The sequence below is a fragment of the Perognathus longimembris genome, chromosome 2, assembly GCF_023159225.1.
Source record: "Perognathus longimembris pacificus isolate PPM17 chromosome 2, ASM2315922v1, whole genome shotgun sequence".
NCBI lineage: Eukaryota > Metazoa > Chordata > Mammalia > Rodentia > Heteromyidae > Perognathus > Perognathus longimembris.
The window spans coordinates 107,834,190-107,855,347 of NC_063162.1; the positions used below are offsets into that span (position 1 = coordinate 107,834,190).

General features: G+C 34.3%; 1 protein-coding gene across 1 annotated transcript in view; it reads right to left on the reverse strand.

Annotated features, from left to right (window-relative positions):
- Positions 1-18,951: 18,951 nt before the first annotated feature.
- Gnat3 (G protein subunit alpha transducin 3) overlaps positions 18,952-21,158 on the reverse strand; it is a 37,934-nt gene continuing 35,727 nt past the window's right edge. The window contains exon 8 of the mRNA XM_048337878.1: positions 18,952-19,420. Within this exon, the coding sequence (XP_048193835.1) occupies positions 19,230-19,420 (191 nt within the window). The 3' untranslated portion in view covers positions 18,952-19,229. The remainder of the gene's footprint in view (positions 19,421-21,158) is intronic.

Sequence of the window (21,158 nt, forward strand, 5' to 3'; positions counted from 1 at the left end):
TCCATGATGATGTTCAGTTTTATGTATTAATTAATGTAATAATTTAGGCACATGATGCATGTTGGTTACTGACTTGAGGAAAGCTTTAATGCTTATTTGAAAGACAAATTATGAGTATAGTCTAGCCATGCTCTAGTTTCTTTCCAGAGGCAAACAATTGTGCCTGTTCATTAGAATAATGAGTGTTTGATTTTGGTTGAAAATTTTATTTTGTATGTACAAATTATCAATATCATCAGGAAGGCACATTAAAAATTCTGTTCAGCTACAAGGAAGAGAGGAAAAATTGATAGTGCAAACATTTCCAACCACTCTGGGAACAAAAAATACTCTCCTATTATTCTGAAATGTCAAATCTTTCCAGTGATAAGGTTCTTATTATCTTTTTTTTATAAAAGCATTTCTCAGGTAGTTCATCTCTGCTAATCTTATCTGTACATTTTCTCTGTGTTTTAGTCTTTGAATGTGTATTTCAGAAGATTGTGACTCCACACCTTTGGTTCTAGTCAGATTACATCAATCAAAACCCATTGTTCCTCCTCACTTTCCATAGTTACATAACACCTATTGATAGAAAAAAATGCCATAATTTTTCCTGTGAAAAGTATTGTATGCTGTTAAAAAAATGAGCATCAAAGCCTGTTATCTTCATTAATGATGAATTAAGGCGAGCAATATCTAGAGTAAATATATATATGTATGTATGTATATATATATATATCAAGCTGTTTGAAATGATAAGATGTTTTACTGTGTATTTGGCAGATTATTCACTTTGAAAAAATTGGCCCAATTTTCCTGTCACTTGCTTTAATTTTATTGTGGGAGTAGGAAGGTCATATATAGTATTAAATTTTAAAAAACCTGATATTGCTTTCTTAGAGGACAAGTTTTCTATAAAATAATTGTCATCTACAGCTAAAAGTAAGATTGTCTTTGTGTCCTTTTCCTTAAGAAATTGATGCATAACATGGTTAGATGCATGAATATACTGCTTCATTTATGGGTCCATACATAGCCAAATATTCCTATTTTTTGCTCGGAAATTAGAAAAATAGGAAATTTCTGACAAAGAATTTTCAGAGTTACATAGTTTGAGTTATCAGTGCAGATTGTAAAATTGGTGTGTCCTGAGTATAAAATCAATCTATCAATCTATCAATCTATGAAGAATTCTAAGTGGTTTCTTTAATCTGTTTTCCTCCAAGGGGAAAAAAGTAGAATTCTTTCTCCAGGTGTTCTATGCTAGAAGATTAACATAAATATGTTATATGTAGCCTCTATCAAATGAATGACATTGCCCCATTCGTAAGGAAATGGAAGCACTTGGAAAAAATCATAGTAAGTGAAGTGACCCAGACCCAAAGAAACATAAACCCTATGTTGTCCCTCATAGGGAATAGCTAGTACATGAATAGGCTAGTCATGGTAGAGGACCAAAATACCCCCATAGCTACACCCATATGATCACATAAGAAGATGCCAAGTGAAATGAATTCCATGTTATGGAAACAAGAGTTATACCACTGTTGTAATTATTCTCAACGTGCCATGTGAACTCGTACTACTTTTTTTCCCCCTTTTTCCTTGTCTGTTTGTTTGACAGGGTGGTGTGTTTAGTTTTGTTTCTCTTGTATTCCCTTCCTATGGCTGTACCCTTGCTACCACTGTATTACATAGGAGTACCCTGGATACTGTTTATACGGGTAACAGAACTGGGGAAGGGAGAGGGAATACCAAAATCGAGAGACAAAGAACAAAAAGACAAACCATTCAAAAAGCAACACTTAGAAACCATCTGGTATAAACTAACTGCACAACTCTTGGGGGGGAGAGGGGTGGGGGAAATGAGGGAGGAGGCAACAAGTAGAACGAGAAATGTACTCACTGCCTTTCATATGAATCTGTAACCCTTCCGTATCATACTTCGGCAATAAAGAAAAAAATTAAAAAATATGTTATATGTAGAGATAGATATTTCTAAAGACACAGAATGACATGAATACTACAAAACTAAGTGTTTGAAAATGGAAATGGGATTTAGAGAACTTATACTGTATAAAATACAAGTACTTTATTTTAAAGAAAAAAGTTATCTGTTTAATTTTACTTTAAAATGTTATTGGTATATAATTCACACAGCATGTGACTAATAAATTTAAAGTTGACAGGTCAGTGTGTTTGAGTATATTCATGATTTTCAACCATCATAACAATCTTTGTGTTTATTTCCCCTGAAAGAAATCTTGTATTTAAAAGAAGTCAAGTGGTATAACTATGGATAATTATCCTAGAACCAAGTGTGGATGTCACTCTCCATTCTATTTCCACATTTCTTGTATTTGGAAACATAACATAAGACATGTATCTTTCGTAATTGGCTTCTTCATTGTCATAACCTTCGCAAGGTTCTCTGTGTTTTCCATATACTGTTCCCTTTTTTTAATTCTTAAATAATACTCCATTGACTATACCATGTTTTATTTATTCATTCATCTGTTAATGAGAATTTTATTATTTCAATATCTGGTCTCATGAATAATGTGTCTATAAATACTTATGCAAATGTTTTGTGTGTACATATGTTCATTCTGTCTGGGGGATATATAAATAGGAATTTCCCAGATATGTATTTCTTGAGGAAATGCCAGTCTATTATCTATGCTATCTACATCATTTTATTTTGTTCCTAATACAACATGTCTAGGTTTTTTTGTGCCTATATGTGATTACTATTCAAATAAGTAGAACATTTAGTAAATCATATTGCCCTTCTTGGTTGGATATGCACATCCAATTGGCTGAAGGCCTTAGGATGACATCCCATTTGAAGTCACATAAATGGTAAAAAACAAACAAACAAACAAAAATAAACAACCCCCAAATACCTTTAGGTTATAAAATGGAAGCTCTAAATAAGCATTCAACATTAGGATTCAATATTACATGACATCCTACTGGTTTGCTCTGTAGATTTCACATATGTCATATTCACAATCATATGAACCATTTCCTTAAAATACGAGTGTGTGTGTGTGTGTGTGTGTGTGTGTGTGTGTGTGTGTGTGTGGCTTTGTTCTGGAGTCTTATTTGATATAGCTCATGATCATGTATCTATTTCATGCAGAAATTTGGCCCTACTCTTAGAGTATATGCAATACTTACACTGTGGAAAAATTGCTAATATTTTCATCTAATATCACTTTTTCCCCAAAATGTTCTGTTGCAGTATAACCCTCTGTATTCATGCATAAAAGTAAAACAAGAATATTTAACAGATGGAGGATAACTCCCAAGGGTTTTTATCTCTTTCTTCCTCCCATAAACATTAGTCATATATTGATATCTATATCTATCTATCTATATATCAATTAACTTTTTGGAATATGTGGGAGAAATTAGACATACATTACTGAAGTAATATGTTTAATATGTTAAGTAATTACTATATATGTCTATTTTATGCTTTGAAAGCATCAACATTTCATATGGATTACCCAGAGTTGGCAATCAGGATTGGAAAGTAAAGAGAAATATAGAAAAAAAATGGCTATCCATAGAAGTCAAGAGCTTCCCCACTAACAATATTGCAACTGAAAAACATACATATAATTTGTTCTGGTACATATCCCCATCAAATTTTAGGATTTGAATTTCTTATATCCATGTAAATTTGAATGTAACTAACGAAACATTTTGTGAACTTTATATTTTGGAAACAGGAATCTCTGTAAACCATGTTGACTTTCCTCATTGATGTAAACATCTTAGTGGACAGAGAAGATATTGTTTCCTTTAAAATGCTTAAAGGCTGAAAGTATAGCTTGAGTGGTAGAGTTCTTCTCTATAAGAGTGAGGCCCTGAGTTCAAACTCTAGTACTACATGGGAGACAAAAACAACCCTCTTTACTACGTAGTAAAACATTAACATTACTTGGTATTAAACAGAAAGCAGTTCAATAGTAAGCCCTAAGACAGGGAGAATAAAGATGGCTTCATTATCTGCTTCTGCTGTCTTTTATTCTTTGATCTCTTCTGTTGTTAGAGAAAGAAGACAAACATGATAACTCCAACTTCTATTTAACACGTTATCTTGTAGAGTTCCTGTGCTCTCAGGCACATTTTCCATATGACAAAAGAATGGGTTATTATGGAAAAGTTTAAATTTTCTTAGTAAGTACAAAACTATAAATCTTACATGCAAGATTTAAAATTTGGGAAGCAGAATTGTTGCTACAATAGTTAGAAAAAAAATAGTAAATGTCATAGTCTGAATTGATGGGAAGCCTTAATGCAAGGTACAGACATGTTTGAGGCTGCTACAGTAAAGAGTAACAGGAAAAAAATAGAGGTTATTCAAGGTGGAAAGAATTGCATAAAAATGAAGACAGCCTAAGTAATAGTATATTTAATATAATATTTAGTAGTATAATGAAGAATAAATGAGTAGACCAGACTGACTATACTTAATACCATGTGTTAAGAATGTGTTAGAGCCCATATTACAGAAGGTCTTATGTTTTAGTATAAGGGATTTGTGTTTATACTATGGACACAGCTGTACAGAGCCTGAATTGAATCATATGAAGCCAAATTCTAGCTTACTTTTAACTATCTTTGCAGCTTTGATAAACTACCGTCATTGTCTAGGTGTAAGTGTCCTCAATAATAAAATACTCTAGGATTACTAGCATGTGCTACCAGCACCCTGCTCTGTTAATGTTTCTAAAAGAAGTTATTAGCATGTAAGAAATTGAGTTAGCTATCAGTTTCCAGTAGCTCATGCTTATATTCCTAGCTACTCATGTGAGACAAGGTGGGTCATAGTTTGAAGCCATCCTAGGGCATAAAATTCACAAAGACTCCATCTCTTAAGTAACCAGAAAGAAGCTGGGTTGAAGGAGTGTCCCATGTAGAGTGGTAGCTTTAAGCAGACAATGGATGGAGGACTCCAGTCCTATTGCCAGAAAAACAGAAGGGAAAACAAATGTACTGAGATATAAAGGCGAAACATAGTCCACTGCTGAAATCACTTCAAATGTAGAGGAAGAGACCTCAAAAATTCAAGTGGGAGATTATTTGTTGTTTGGGAATTATGTGATAAGAACCCTAACTAGAATGGTACCTATGGATATATAGACATAAATGGGATAAAACAGAAACACTTGGGGAGGGAGGGGTGGATTTCAGATGCTTGGTGAACCAGATGCAGAGAAGAAGGTAAAATAAACCAAGGTCAATCCTGGAGTGTGAGCTTGAATAATTCACAAAATGTTAAAAAAAATATTGAGCCAGAAGCCAGTAGCCAGTGGCTCACACATGTAATTCTAACTACTCAGGAGGCTGAGGTCTGAGGATTGCCAGCCCGAGCAGGAAAGTCCATGAGACTCATTTCCAATTATCCACCAGGAACATGGAAGTGACATTGTGGCTCAAGTGGTAGAGCGCTAGCCTTGAGCTGAAGACCTCTGGGACAGTAGGCCACTCATGGAATGTGATTGGGAATTGTAGATTTTAGACTCAGTTGTAGAGGGGCAGGGTGGGTGATAAGAAGAAAATAAACAATGCAAAACACCAAAGAAAGAGACAAGATCCAGGTTTAAAGGCATGTTTATATTTAAGCAGTAGAGTGAAGGTGAACTTTCAGAGTTGGGGATAAAGAACTGTGCTTTGAAACTGAAGAAATCACAACCAAACATGGCTTATTTAGATAAAAAACAGGTGTAAGTATTTATTGTAGCCAAAATATAGATGTAATGTTGGTGCCTTTGGTCAAAATAATTTGGGGAGAAAGAGAGGAGTAGACCATATGAAAATAGTAAGAGATACGAAGCTGGCCAGGGCAGATTAATATAGGTTATTTTCCACGTGCTGGTGGCTCACACCTATAATCAGGAGGCTCAGATCTGAGGATTGAAGCTTGAAGCCAGCTTGGGCTGGAAAGTCTGTTAGAATTATTTTCATTTAACCACTGAAAATCTGCAACTGGAGCCATTGCTCAAATGGTATGAAAGTAAAGAAGACTTTTTCAAAGACACATGTAAAGTGAGAGAAGTTACTTTTAGGCAGGAAAGCTTAAGTATTTCTAATTCCTAAATTTATGTCCTCAGGAATAGCAAAGCAGTGCAATAGACTCACATAGACAATGGCTTTCTTCTCCAGTAGAGAGCAGCACACACCATCATATGTAACCATTTACTCTACCATACATGGAGTGTGAAGAAAGATCTAGGAAGCTCCCCTACATAAAAAGTGATCACAAAGAACTCCTAATACTCATAATCCAGAAAAGATTTAGTGACATAAACAGACTGCAGTTTGGCTACTTATTGTATATTATTCTTTAGTAAATAGAGTTCTGCTATCCTGAGTATGCCATAAATTAAACCAAGCATAGGTTAATTTGAAAAATCAACTCTTTCATTGTAAAATACAATTCTTAAAAATCACAGTAACACAGTATGATGAATTTTGCATAATCAATATTAGAAAGTGATACATTAAAAGTTTTCTACCACCTAAACATTTGAAATATGGACAAGAGAGTAATATTTTCATTGTCTATGAAAAGAATGTGGTGTCATTGCCACAAGTAATTTTTAAATATTTAATAGACCCCTGAACTATGCCAGATATTGTTATGGCTATGACACACTTATGTTTCCTGTTTTGTAAATTTGCTTCCTATTATTGTTATTATATTAAATACACTGTTAATTTCTCTTAGTTTGATCAGCAATACTGAAACACAGAGGTATGTTTGTAATTTAGGGCATGGACTAGAAAATTGTAAATGAAAGAGGAAGCCAAACCATAACTTAAAACATCGTCTCAGTGGATCAGGAAAGAAAATGCACTTTCTTGGCATATCTTTAATCAAACTATGTATCTCTTAGCTCTTAGTCAGAGTTAAGTGTAGAATTTCTAAGGCCCATATAAAGACATCAAGCTGAATTTTCTTTTGGCAGTATTGCTTGAGAGTTGTTAGAATTTGAAGAAACACATTAAATTAACGTAAAATATTCATTATTTGAAAGATTTATTTATAGAATTTGATTTTCTCTCATATTTTTTTCTAGTTTATATCTGTCTAATTGTCTATAAAGTCATAAGCATTATTTTTGTTATTTGTTCAAAATGAAATGATTACTTTTCTTGTTATTATGCAAAGTACTTGATTGGAGATTTTTGGCATTGTCTGTTTACGTATCTGCTTCCAGCCAGCTAATGAATTCTGTGACCTTTGTTTGTTCTCATTAATAGCAATCACCTACTTCTCACATATTAGTAATTGGAAAGTTTGTTTCTCTTCTTGCTTCAATAATTATATTCAAATACTAATTTTTCAAGCTGATAATATTGTGCATATTCCATGATTCTCACATTTCTGTATGACTTATTGGGCTCCTCACCCCAATATCACCCTCCACATTGGCATGCACTCCATATATTCGGTCTCTATATTTTTGTTTCATTCCAGATGTTTTGTAATTGTTCTCATTTTTCTCTCTTACAAAAGAAACTATTAAGAGGAATCTTCTTCCTAAATCAGCTAGACAAACATATGGCAAATAAAAACCTCTTAGTAATGGGAACAGAATTTTCCTCCAAACTTATAGAAAGCAGAAAGCAGATTATATTGGGAAAATTGTGATCTATACACACGTTTCCTGAATGAAGACATGTTAGAAAGTTGACTAAATGTAGAGGGAGCATAAATAACTCTATAAACTTTATAACAAATAAGGATATATAATTATTTTGAATATGGAATGCATTTTAAGTTGATTGCATCATTTATTTCTGTGAAAACTTACTGTCACAAGACTGTAATTACGAATATAATTTTAAGTTTTTAACTTCCTGTAATCAATTCAAACAAAAGAAAAAGTATTTTAAATTTGTTTTTTAGGCTTACTATTATTGAATCAAAATTGAAAGGTATAATGTCTTATTTTTACACAGAATTCAAAAGGTAGTTTCTAATATTAGTAGAATTCTACCCATAAGTAATTGAAGAAAATACACACAATGTAAGCCAAGACCAAAAAGTCATATGAGAGTATACGGAGAGTTTATGGAACAATTGAATAAATAAGAAAGAAAATATATTCCCAGGAAGGGTTAAAAACATTTCTATCTTGGTGATTGTACACTGACTGTAAATGGAGAAGAAATTCCACATAAAATACTCTTTTGATATCATCCCATGCATATATATTCTTTAATTCCAAATCCCAATGTGTAATTCTCAACCTGAATAGGTTTAGCTGTGTAAGTACGTACCCACAAGGATTTCATAGACTAGGTAGGCCTCAAGGGCCTAAACCAATTTTTGTCGTTCTCCCCACTGAATAAGAAGTAACATTGGGTGCTTCTGTTTTACAGACTTTATTTCAAAAAGTAGCATGAAAGTAGGATATCCACAGCAGTGTCTCCCAAAAAAACAACTACAGAAGCATCTTTCAGGCACATCAGAGATTTATGTGTTTTCCAACTCTAAAACTATATACCACCCCTAAATGTACTAGTGTTTAATGTATACAAATAAAAATAAACAGTAACTTGAACACGAATAACTGACAGTTTCTGAAAGTTTCTATGGGTCGAGGGGTCAAGTATTTGTGGGATAACTTTTCTACTCAGTATCTAATCAGGCTGAATTCAATTTGTAAGCCAATGAAGTATTCTTATTTGAAACCTAAAGTTCTCCTTAAATTACTCATGGTTATTGAGATAATTCAGTTTCAACCAGTTATGTGACTGAAATCTCTTCTGACTCAAGTTTACCTCCACATCATTGCTTTTATCTTAGAAATGTTCTCACTTTATGCCCCAAAATATATGATAGTGTACTTAAGTGCTAGTGGCTCAATTTCTAGTACTAAACACTCTAGAGGCTGAGTTCTGAGAGCTCTAGTTAGATGCAAGCCCAGCAGGGAAATTCAGTGAGACTCTTATATCCAGTTAACTAGAAAAAAACCCTAGAAGTATAGAGCTGTGGCTCCAGTGATAAACTTGTCAGCCTTGAGCAAAAAGTCAAGTGAGATCAGGAGCCCCTAAATTCAAGATGTAGAAATGTAGAAATACATAAATGTAGAAATACATTAAAAATGTATTTCTATATGTGAGAGAACAGGGGACATTTTTTCACTTTTGTTCAAATTGATCACTCCTTCTATTTGAGTCCTGTTTACAATTTCAAAGATCTATGTCTCAAAGAAAAAACAAACTGTAAACGTTTCTATACTCATCTATAATCTTCCACCCTTTGTTCTTTCATGATGTTTACCTATATTACCATATATATGTCACATATACATTTCTATATATACACTACATATAATTAGCATGTACAGGGGAGTAAGGGTAATTTATCTCCTTTCTTCGTTAGAAGTATTAAAATTTTATTGAAAAACAACCTGGAAAAGGAAAGTAGTACACTTTAGTTTTTATGTGTGCTTCAGAATTTATTGTAAAAGCTCTCTTAAAAAACAAAAAAAACAACCCTACAACTTAAACTAGCAGGTCATTTTATAGTCAATCTCTGTTTTTCCGTAAGTAATGATCAGAAGGTTATTAAACATATTGAACAAATCTGCTTCCCCTAGCTTTGATTAAAATAGCAGGTCTTATCTTTTTATGGTGACATTATGGTGTGATTATAAAGCTTATATTATGGTATCTTTTTGACTTCTATCTAATATGAATTTCGGTTGAAATTTTGGTTTTCTTGCTAGGATTTTCAATCATTCTTACTAACTTTTACTTGCGGTTACTAAGTGGAAACTCTGTAAAACACGTGATGCTAAAATGAGTCACAGTCAAATTCTACTGGTAATCACTGTGAACAACAATGTTCAGATATTCTAATGAACCCTTTTGGTTCCCCCCCACACCCCCATACACACATTTTACTTCTATGAAAATCCACAAAGCAAGCAATATTCTTGTCTTTTAATTGAATAAACTCTGTTTAACAAAAGATTATTTGTTTGAGGTTAAATTGTATCTTGGTCTGTTTTCAGACATTGTGGCTGAACAACACAAACTGGATACTGTAGCCATATTTATTTCTTATCCCCCTGAAGACAAGATAGTCCATGGTGGAAGGTTCAGGATGACAAATGGCCTGGAACAAGTGCTTCACTTCATATCTATACATCTATTTGATTAAGCCTGTAGATTTTTGGATTGGACATCTACCCTTTTGCCCTCATTTAATATAAATTGACCCCCAAAGTCAGACTCCAAATGTCACAGCTCAATTTCTTCCACACTCTTAGAATCATTCAATTGGAATTATGTGTCAACATGATTTTTGGTGGTGGCATTCAAACCATTGCAAGTTGTTTACTAAATAAGTGGTAGAATTAATGTGGAGCTTTTGGTGATCATGTGCGTATCTGTGTAAAGATAAAAACTACTATAGGGATAGAGACTTCTTTCAACATGATTTAGACAGGGATAAGGCCACTGAAGCTTTCAAACAAGAACTAGGAAAGCTCATGGTGTATTTGTCAGAAAATGAAATCATAAAAGAAAGAAATCTTAAAAGGTTTTAATTATAGAATGTATTTGAAACACCAGTATTTCAAATGAATGCCACTTGATCTTTTTTCTCCAAAAACAAAAACAAAAACAAAACAAAACAAAACAAAACTGTACTCACTGACACTATTATTCTCTTATTTCTTTAATTCACGAATGTCATTTGGCTATCATCTTTTTGCTGATACTTTAGTAATAAAATTTAACCATTAGCTCCAGAATCTCCAGATCTCACTTTTGTAAAACTTTTTCCTTACTTAATGCTATTGGCTGCTTTTCTTGGAATTTGCAAAAATTTCCCCATGCCTTATCATTTCATACTTTGTTCTCTCCTGCTTTAAATCTCCCTCCCTCTGTCTCTCCCTCTAACCCTCTCTGGCTTCTCCCTCTCCTTCTCCCTTTCATCTCCCTCTCCCTTCCCTCTTTCCTTTCTCTCTCTTTCTTCTCCCTCTCTTTCCCTCCCCCCTCCTCCCCTAGTTCATCATTATTTCATACTCAGTACTCTCTGCTCAGAATCTGCCTCGCTCTCTCCTTCTTTTCCTTTCTCCCTTTCTACCTGTCCTCTGTTCTCCCTCCTCCTTTTCTCCTGGGTTGCAGGAATTGAACTCTGTTTGGGCGCTATTCCTGAACTTCTCTACTCAAGGTTAGTGCTCTACCACTTTGAGCCACACACTCTACTTCCTGTTCCTGGTGATTAATTTGAGTTTCAGAAACTTTCTTACCCAGGCTGGCTTCAAATCATGATTCTCAGTTCTCAGCCTCCTCAATGGCTAGCCTTACAGGCCTCAGTCACTAATGCCCAATTCAAGCTCTTTTTTTCTTCCTAATGTAGATACTCAGACAGTGTTCTCATCACCCCATTGCCAACATAATGTGTCCTTGATGATTCACAAATGACTATCACCAGTCCAGAAGGGTCTAAATTCCAGACCAGAATTTTCATCTGTCTATGCAGCTCAAACCAATTGCTAATGTTCAAAGTCACTGTCCAGTGCTCATTTTATCTCCGAGATGGTTCTCCTTTACCAAGTATCGAGTAGGCTGAAAATTCTTTATCCTGATAGCACTGAGTCTTCTACCATCATTTATGGCATGATGCTATGATAAATATGTGTTTGGTTGTTCTCTAGAATGCATTATACTTCTTCCCTGAATGGTCTAGCTTGAGTTACTCTTAGCTTTCTTTCCAGACTATCTTGAATGCTTTCCCCTCTTCTAGACAACTACTTTTTCTTTCTTTAGTCACACTTTTTCCACATCACAGCCAAAGTGGTCTTTATAAATTACAAATCTCAACATGCTAACTTATTACTACTTGCTTATAAAATAAGGTAAAAATATAAACACAGAGAATATATTTTAAAACATCCTTCATAGCCTGGTCATCAACCTCATAACATCCTCCTCCCCTTTCTTATTGAGCTCCAGTGGCCTTGGTTACAATTTCAATGGTTTTTCTTATCTTGGGGCTTTGAACATGTACTTTTCATGGCCTGGAATAGATTCCTGATTCCTTTAGTCTCATTATTGCCTTGTGATCCTCAGTCCAACTTCCACTGTATGAAATTCTGTTACTCCCTCTGACCACTTCTTACTCTCTATGTTTTTATGGAAATATTTTCATTGCTTTCATAGCACATATTATATTTTATACTTACTGTGACATTAATTTATGGTATAGACTAGGGGCTCATGAAGGTAGCACATGCATTTGGTCCAGCTCACCATTGATCCTAATCATTAGGCACAGTGCCTGTTGCAGAGTAGAAGAGTAACATACGCTGAGTAGAAGAATAATTTTATGACTTAAAGTGATTGGGGTTGAATGATACTCGTATCATTCAAATGATTTCACTAGAGATATATAGTTTACATTCCTTACACAATGGCCTGCACTGATTTGAAAAGAGACACTAATCCTACCCAATCATATTTTTCTCAAATAGACAACCTCATATATGCTAATTGTGTCATATTTAGACTGAAAAAATATAAGTAGAACTAAAATTTAATACAAATCAGGAAATAATTTAGAACACACACACACACACACACACACACACACACACACAATCGGCCTAAATTAAAATCAAGTTTATTTGTAATAGTCTTAAACAACTTGTCTTATTCCCCTGATTCATATCTGCATTTGAATTTCAACTGACTCTTATTTTACTATGGTAGAAAAGGTCTTAACTCTTGCATGATAAAGAAATTGTTACTTATGCCTTGAGGTAAGAGATAAATTGGTTATGTTTGAAAGTTGATCATGTGCTTGGATCTAATAATGTGATCATATATTTTGCTGCATGGTCTTTTGGGAAATCTCTAAATGCTAACATTTTCTATGTTAAAATCTGTGGGTTAAGTTGTCTGGAAAATAGCTAGTTTGGGGATACCACGTTAAAATTATTATAGCATCATGTGAATGAAAAATTAGAGCATCAAAGAAGCATTTTTTCCCAGATGAATAATAGAAGTGATAGGTCCATTCTTAGAGAACTAGAGACAACTTTGCCTTTTGTTCAGTACTACATCAGATTAATAATGTTCTAATGGTTTCAATTTTGGTACATGGAAGATTCCTGTTATGATAGGGCTTGGGTGTAAGTATTAAACCTTTGTGACGTAAGTCTATTTATCTTTGTGTTTCAGGATTTAAGATAGCCTCTTTATTTCTTGTTCACCTCACCATGGAGAGTCAGGAGAAAGTCAAGTCTGGAGAAAATTCAAGTGACTTCTTTTTACCCACTTATTTTAGTTTCTCTTTTCTTCTCCTTTTTATGTGTTTTGATGGAAAATGACTTCTTTTTATTGTAGGCAAACTCAACCCAGTTTTGGCTACAACCCTTACAATTGTAACTTTTTAGCTATCTCTGTGAACTGTCAATCTCTATACATACCCCAAACTGTGAACTGTCAATCTTTATACATACCCTACACTCTTGTAAGTACTGATCATTATTACCTTACTTATGCTGCTAATCTAAGAAACAACTGCTGTTGTTTTGCTCATTTTATACAAGTAGATTTTAAGGAGTTAAGGATGCCTTTCCCAAGTCTCATGGTTTATAAATGAGAGTCAAGAGGAATAGGCCAACGATACCCAGAAATACCATTTCCTGGCACCACTCTCCTCTATTTAAATCTCTCCACAGAAAGGAAGGGACTTTGTACTTCTTTTCCTTTGTTTGTCTAGAGGTAGAGTGGTTTTCCCTGGTAACTCACCATATCTCATTATATATTTAAATCCCTAGCGCAATTGATAAAATGGTAACTGTCTGCCTACATTGAACCTCTAAATATCATTATATTACAGTACAGCAATAATTTTTCATCATCATGATTATGAGATATCCAGTGCCTAATGTATGAAACTGTAACCTCTCTGTAATTCAGTTTAATAATTATATATATATATATATATATATATAAAAGAAAAGGATAATTTATATTGACATTATTCTGTGTCAGAAAACAATGGGACTATTTTTTTAGGGTTTAAGATAATGGGTTTTGGGCTGGGAATATGGCCTAGTGGCAAGAGTGCTTGCCTCCTACACATGAAGCTCTCGGTTCAATTCCCCAGCACCACATATATGGAAAACGGCCAGAAGGGGCGCTGTGGCTCAGGTGGCAGAGTGCTAGCCTTGAGCGGGAAGAAGCCAGGGACAGTGCTCAGGCCCTGAGTCCAAGGCCCAGGACTGGCCAAAAGAAAAAAAAAAAAAAAAAAAAAAAGATAATGGGTTTTAAAGGATCAAAGTTTGTTCTAGACTGAAACCTTCTTTTAAATTAGACTTCCTCCTCATATAGCCAGATGGCAAAAAATAATGTCCTTTGGGTTCTAGACAAGGCAACTTTATCATATTCTATCCACATAGGTGTATATCAAAACAAGTGTTTTTCCTTAGTTTCTTTGTTTATCAATTACCCTTTGTTGACTCAGTGAGAAAATATGGCCCTATATGATTAACTTGATGGAGAAATTTAAAACTCCAACATGTTTCCAAAACAGCTCTCACATTTTTCATCAGCTGACAGTTGGAGATTAATGCCATGAATAGTATGTGGGTATTTAATTTGCCATCCTCCTCAGTGCGGCCCACTGGTGAGGGGCTGTGAGCTAAGTTCTGTTCTTATCCTTCACCATGATAATCTAAGTAGACATCTGCAGGGCCTCTGTGGAGATAGATTTTGAAGACAGGCCTCCCATGGAATAAGAGATCAGTGTGAAAACAGAACATAATAGAAAGACATTCAAAGTGAACATATTGTTTTCAGCAGCTAGATATCCTATTGAATTTTACAACCTATTATATAACTGTCAGAAAATGGAATTGTGTATATGGCCATGAAAACATTGTGTGGGTTAATAGATCACAAATGGGCTGTAATCTGGTCTGGTCATAATGCAGGGAGACAATTTGCCTTTAAACTCCCTTTAAAGATAGAAATGATATTACTTGTGCTTGTGGAAGATAAACAAACCTGAGAGACACATTAAGTATAGGAGTTGTTTTTATTGAATTTCTTATTAAAGAAACCCTGTTAATTGTGTACAAACTTTACAACATAACAAGTATGAATTAAATTTATGAGTTTAAGAAGGACTAAGGGCAATAGTTTAAAAAACACACCATATATTCAGCAGGAGTGTTTTCAACATTTATGATGCATTAGAGAATGCCATTAATTATACTCCATAACTTAATATTTTTTCAGTTAGTAAACAAAATCTTTAAGGGATTGCTATATTGGAACAGTTTGTATGTTTAAGGATGTATGATAGGAGAAACTTAAAAAAAACACTAAATGATATCCTTAAGTTAAAAGAATATATGTGCATAGGAGTACACCCACAAACATATACACATATATATTTTTATGGTCAAATAAAAGAATTCTTATTCTTTTGAAAGCTAATTAAATATTTTCACTTTCAGCACAAAAGCATGGATACTCTATATTTTATAGAGAAATTTAGTATTATAGGACATAATTCATAGACTTTTTTTTATTCTATTGATTGTCTGGGTTAATGGTATTTATGTCAGTGGTAGGCTAGCTGCTGAGCAAGTGTAATTTGCTGGGTTCAATTTACAGCCTGCCTCGCCCATGCACATCTATGCTTAGATGGTGTATTGTTGATTTTGTGTATTCTCCATCAGGCTTTGAAAGATTTACCTGTTTTCATGAAACTATGGGCATTGAAGCAGGAAAGGCAGATGGTCAGAGAGCACCTGGGTGGGTGGGGAATGAAAACCTTGAAGCCAATGACCTCTAAGGAGAGAATTTCCAAACAAACAAAAACAAACTAAAACTTACAGGATGGGATAATCAGGTCATGAGCAAGGAAAAGTTGAGATGTTTTCCAGGGGATTTTGGTTTAAGAAAATTAAAGGTTCATCTCAGGAGGTGGAATGATACAAGATGGAGAAAATCTGTAGCACCTGAAAATTATTCTGCATCTTCATCATACATGTGGCTAATGATGTGAAGGGTTTAACTTAGTATTTGTGGACTCACTGTGGACAGACTCCCATATCCTAAGGGAAGTGGAACTCTTTCATTGCTACTAAGTTATTTTTCATTACTTGCATTTTATGTGAATGTGCTCTACAATATCCATATTTTTTAGTGGAATGATGTATTCAGATTTTTAGTTAAATAAGATCATTGTAGCATAGAAGACCTTTTGTTCTCTGGCATGTTGGATAGTGTTCCTTGCATGGTAAATTTCCTTAAAACAACAGGTAACATAGTCCAAGGACTCTTTAGTACACGAAGATACAAATAACCTCCATCAGTTTTGATGGTTTAATGACACTTAATATTTAACCCCATTTTTTCTCTTTGTCAAGAGAAAAACTCTCAACAATATACATCGAAAGAAAAAAGTCAATTATATAGGTATGCTTGGTCTTAGCATAATCTAAACACTTTAGAAAATATAAGAGGCAAGCAGATTTTTTTTTTCCCAGTCCTGGGCCTTGGACTCAGGGCCTGAGCACTGTCCCTGGCTCTCTCTCTCTCTCTCTCTCTCTCTCTCTCTCTCTCTCTCTCTCTCTATATATATATATATATATATATATATTATATATATATAAAATATATATATAAAATCAAACTGAATTACAGAGAGGTTACAGTTTCATACATTAGGCATTGGATACATTTCTTGTACTGTTTGTTACCTCGTCCCTCATCCCCCCTCCCCCCTCTCCTTTTCCCTCCCCCGCCCCATGAGTTGTTCAGTTCATTTACACCAAACAGTTTTGCAAGTATTGCTTTTGTAGTTGTTTGTCTTTTTTACCCTGTGTCTCTCGATTTTGGTATTTGTTTCCAATTTCCTAGTTCTAATACCAGTATACCCGGTTTCCAGTATACTCAGATAAGATACAGAGAAAGTGTAGGTGCAACCACAGGAATCTTCTTGTGTTCCTGGCTTCTTTTGCTCACAGCAGTACATCTGGCCGTTTTCTATATATGTGGTGCTGGGGAATTGAACCCATGGCTTCATGTATATGAGGCGAGCACTCTTGCCATTAGGCCATATTCCCAGCCCCACTTTAGAAAATATAAATATCCTTCAAACAAAACAACAGATTTGCTGTGCATTTCATATATTATCTCCCATCTAAAAATATTAATATTCATGGTGTCATTACTCCCATATGTAAATGAGGTTTTTTTTTTTTCCTTTTCTGTGACTATTATTTAGTGTGATGAAGGACACTGCTGTTTCTAATGAAAGTGTGCTGGCAGCACACATTAGAGATGGTGGAAAATACCATATTCCTCATTATTGGGTGCAGCATTGGTTGAACAATCTTGTAATAAGCAAAGTGATGCAGTGGTTTGTATTTTAGCAGAATGAAGCTTTACTTTGATTTAGCGAAAGGACATACATTAATAAGCAGTCAATTGATTATAACACTTAAAGCAAAAGCATAGTCAGATATCCAATGATGTCTTCTCCTTCTTGTAAGAACTAAGCTTAGTTCATAATAGATAAGTTGAAAAAAATGCAGATGAATGGAAAGACATGCTTTGTAAAATTAATGGTGACTCGGATTTGAACAAGTTTTAAATGGCGGGAAAACAAGAGCATAAGAAGAAGGTATTATATATAATACTACAAATTTGGAGCTGTTTTCAGTAGCCTTGTTAGTCATCAATTTGACTAAAACAGTGTGCAATATAATTATCAGAACTTCACATACACTACTGAGCTAGAAGTACAAAATGAACTGAGTCTTAATGTGACTTTCTTATCTGTTTCATTAAGGTGATTGGTAATTTAAATTTGTGTCTGCAACATTTGGATTGAAAAACACATGATGTAAGTGTGCCCCCATGTGGCTACAGAATAATTTGTAAGAGGATCGGAAAATTAATGGAAGAGACCTTCATTTGGTTATATTTTTAAGGTCAGAATTACTCCACCCAAAGCATAGAGCTGTCTTTTTCTTTTTAAATTAGTCTTCTGTACATAATTTATACTTGCATAACTTACAGATATCTTGTATCTGTAAGATATAAAATTGAGCTCTGATGGTGAAGTGGTAAGTAAATAGAAATCAAAAGCATTTTGTTCTTCATGTTTTTAGTGTCTGGTGAAGTTAGGCCTCATCTTTCTCTACAGGTATTTTAAAGGACATGTTGTGGTTAAACAGAATGATCTGACAGGGAAGAGAATGTAAACTTAGATAGGTCTATTGTTGAAGTAGCTTGTTTTCCCATTCAGTGTGATGTATGTGAAGACTGATTTGCTTACAGTGTGTGTGGATTGCTAGGATCTTAAATTACTTATAGTAAGTATTGGGAGTTGTCTAGAATGGAAATAACTTTTCCATAAAGCTTTTGTATAGAGCTCATAACTTTTATGATTTGTTGACATGGTAGTGTTATTGACCAATTAGTTATCAATTTATCATGTGTTTGTTCTTACTTCCTACTCATATTCACAATACATAAAATGCACTGGTACTAAAATAGTTATTTTTTTCTTTCATAGTCTGTTATTTCTAGCTCAGAATATTTGTGGTCATGAGTTGGAATGATATTCCATGCCACTGTGGGATAAGATGCAGAGAATCGGTACTCCACTGGTATAGTACATTATAAAACATGTTTTGGCATATTACTTATCAAACATATTCCCTCTCTATTATTAGGATGATGCAAAAGGATAAATTACTGGTGTGCAGGTTTAAGAGGAAATTTGATTTTAATGATTTTTAAATTAAACAAAAGCAACTGACAATATCTATAAGTCCAGGATATTTTCATTCTTAGTAAGAGTGGTAAACCCAATGGAAATGATTTAGATGACTCTATTTTATTTTTATAATAGTTTTTATAGTATTTTATGATAGTTTATGATCAAAAATAGGCCACTTACAGAAGTTTACTTCCAAGAAACTTACATACTGTTTCATTTACCCAAAGATATTCAATTTTAGACTAAAGGTCCCAGAATTCCATACCTTCTATCCCAAAGAAGTTACCTGGATACAGCAGGCAATATATGAATATTTTTGTGTGAAAATTCTAGACCTACTAATACTAGTTATCTCTCTAGAGAAGTGAATAGCTATTCAAACTAATCAAAACATGCCTTTTCTTTAATACCTTGAAATGCATACACAACGAAGTGTGGAAAAGGAAAGTACTGACTAGAAAAGCCCACAGTCCTTAAGATTCTCTTTGATTATTATATCTGTAACTGCATCAAACACAAACTTGACATTTTGGGTATCAGTAGCACAGGTCATGTGGGAATAAATTTCCTTATCTTCTTTTTTTAAATTCAGGTCTAGAAACTGGTTCTTGATGTAGTTCCCGGCATCTTCAAAAGTATTTGGCCCTTAAAAATAAACAACATGAAATAAATAAATATTAATTATATGCAGCAAGGAATACAAGTATAAATTATTTAGGAAATTATTTATGAAATTACTCCGAGTGTTGTTATTTGATGGGTTAAGCATTGTAAAATCATTGGTAAGTATTGATAGATAAACAGTGAGAATTTGTAGCATCTCCTTGGTGATGGATCTATGCCTTCCTCACTGGGGCTTTCTGAGGCCTAAAATGTAACCTCTGTATCAAAAAGTTCACAATTAAAATGCCAACTTGTTTCCACAACAGACTGAGTAATACAATCTAATGTTAACATGAAATGTTATGGGCTTGTGGGTCTATGGGCATACATGTGTTTTAATAGAATCTGCATGAGAGAAGTGGAACCTTAAGATATAGTTTAGGAGACATTAAAATGAATATGAAGCAAAATAAAAATGGGCACGTAGGTCTAGGCTTTAGGTCGGGCTGGCAAATAAAGCAACAATAAATCTAAAGATTTGATCAAATGGAAAGGAATGATATTGGTAAAGAAACAGGAGAATCAAGTTGGCTAGATTGTCAGACTATAGGTTAGGTTACCAAATAAACAGAAGAAATGAACTGAGATGGGAAAGTTGTAGAGGAGTTTTGGACTCCTGCTTTAGTGTAGCAATAATGTGATGAAAGCTAGGTAACAAGACACAAACTGGGTTAATTGGGGAAAAGGAAATATACATGATGGAGGATAAAAGTATAGTTAGCTAAAGATGACATATGATTGGCTTTCTAGCAGAATATACCTTGTAGGACTCATCAGAAGAAGAGCTATCATGTTTCCTAATAAGGTAAGTCTCCCTCACTCACTTTATTGTTACTAAGAGGAAAATTCTCTGAGGAATCATTGTCAAAACCACATACCATGGCAGGGGTGGGAACGTGGCTCAGTGGTAGAGCACCTACTTGCCTTATATGTGTGAGGCCCTTGGTTCAAGCCTACCCATTAAAAATAGTTTAATTAAAAATAAAAATAAAATGATACAACTTGGCTAAAACCCAAAAACTCCAATGCAATTAAATGTTCATAAGCGAGTACATTCATTGATTAGAACAGAGATACAGGTTTAGTTTGGAAGGAAGCTTGTTATTTCTTACAATGCTGTGCAGTCTTATCACAATGCAGCAGTTACACTACTAGGTATTTACTTAAAAACTGAGGTCCACAAGAACTCCTGCACATGGGTAGTCATCACAGTTTTTCATAATTGCCAAATATCGGAGGCAACCAATATGTTCTTCAATAGGTGAAAGGATAAACAAACTGTGGTTTGCACATGGAATGGACTGTTATTCAGAATAAAAGGAAATGAGCTTATCACATCCACAAAAAAAAAGACAAGGAAAATTTTAAAAAGGTATAATTCCAGCTATTTGATATGCAATGATTTGTAGGAATCACAGATAGGGAGGGTAGAAAGAGGTAGAATGTGTGCCAATTTGGGGACATGGGAATTGTTTTATAAAACTCCAAAAAGCACTCTAATTTGGAACTTAAATGTCCCCCATAAGCCTATGTGTTGCTCAGCCTAACTTGGCACTATTAAGAAATGATGGAAACTAAGAGAGAACAAGTAGGGGCTCCTCTGGTCACTGAGAATGTGCTCTTCAGGGGATTGTGAGCTCTTCCTCTCTTTCTAGTTTGCATCCTGGATGCACCCTCTGTCACATGCTCTTGCCATAGATCCAAAAACCACAGAACCAAT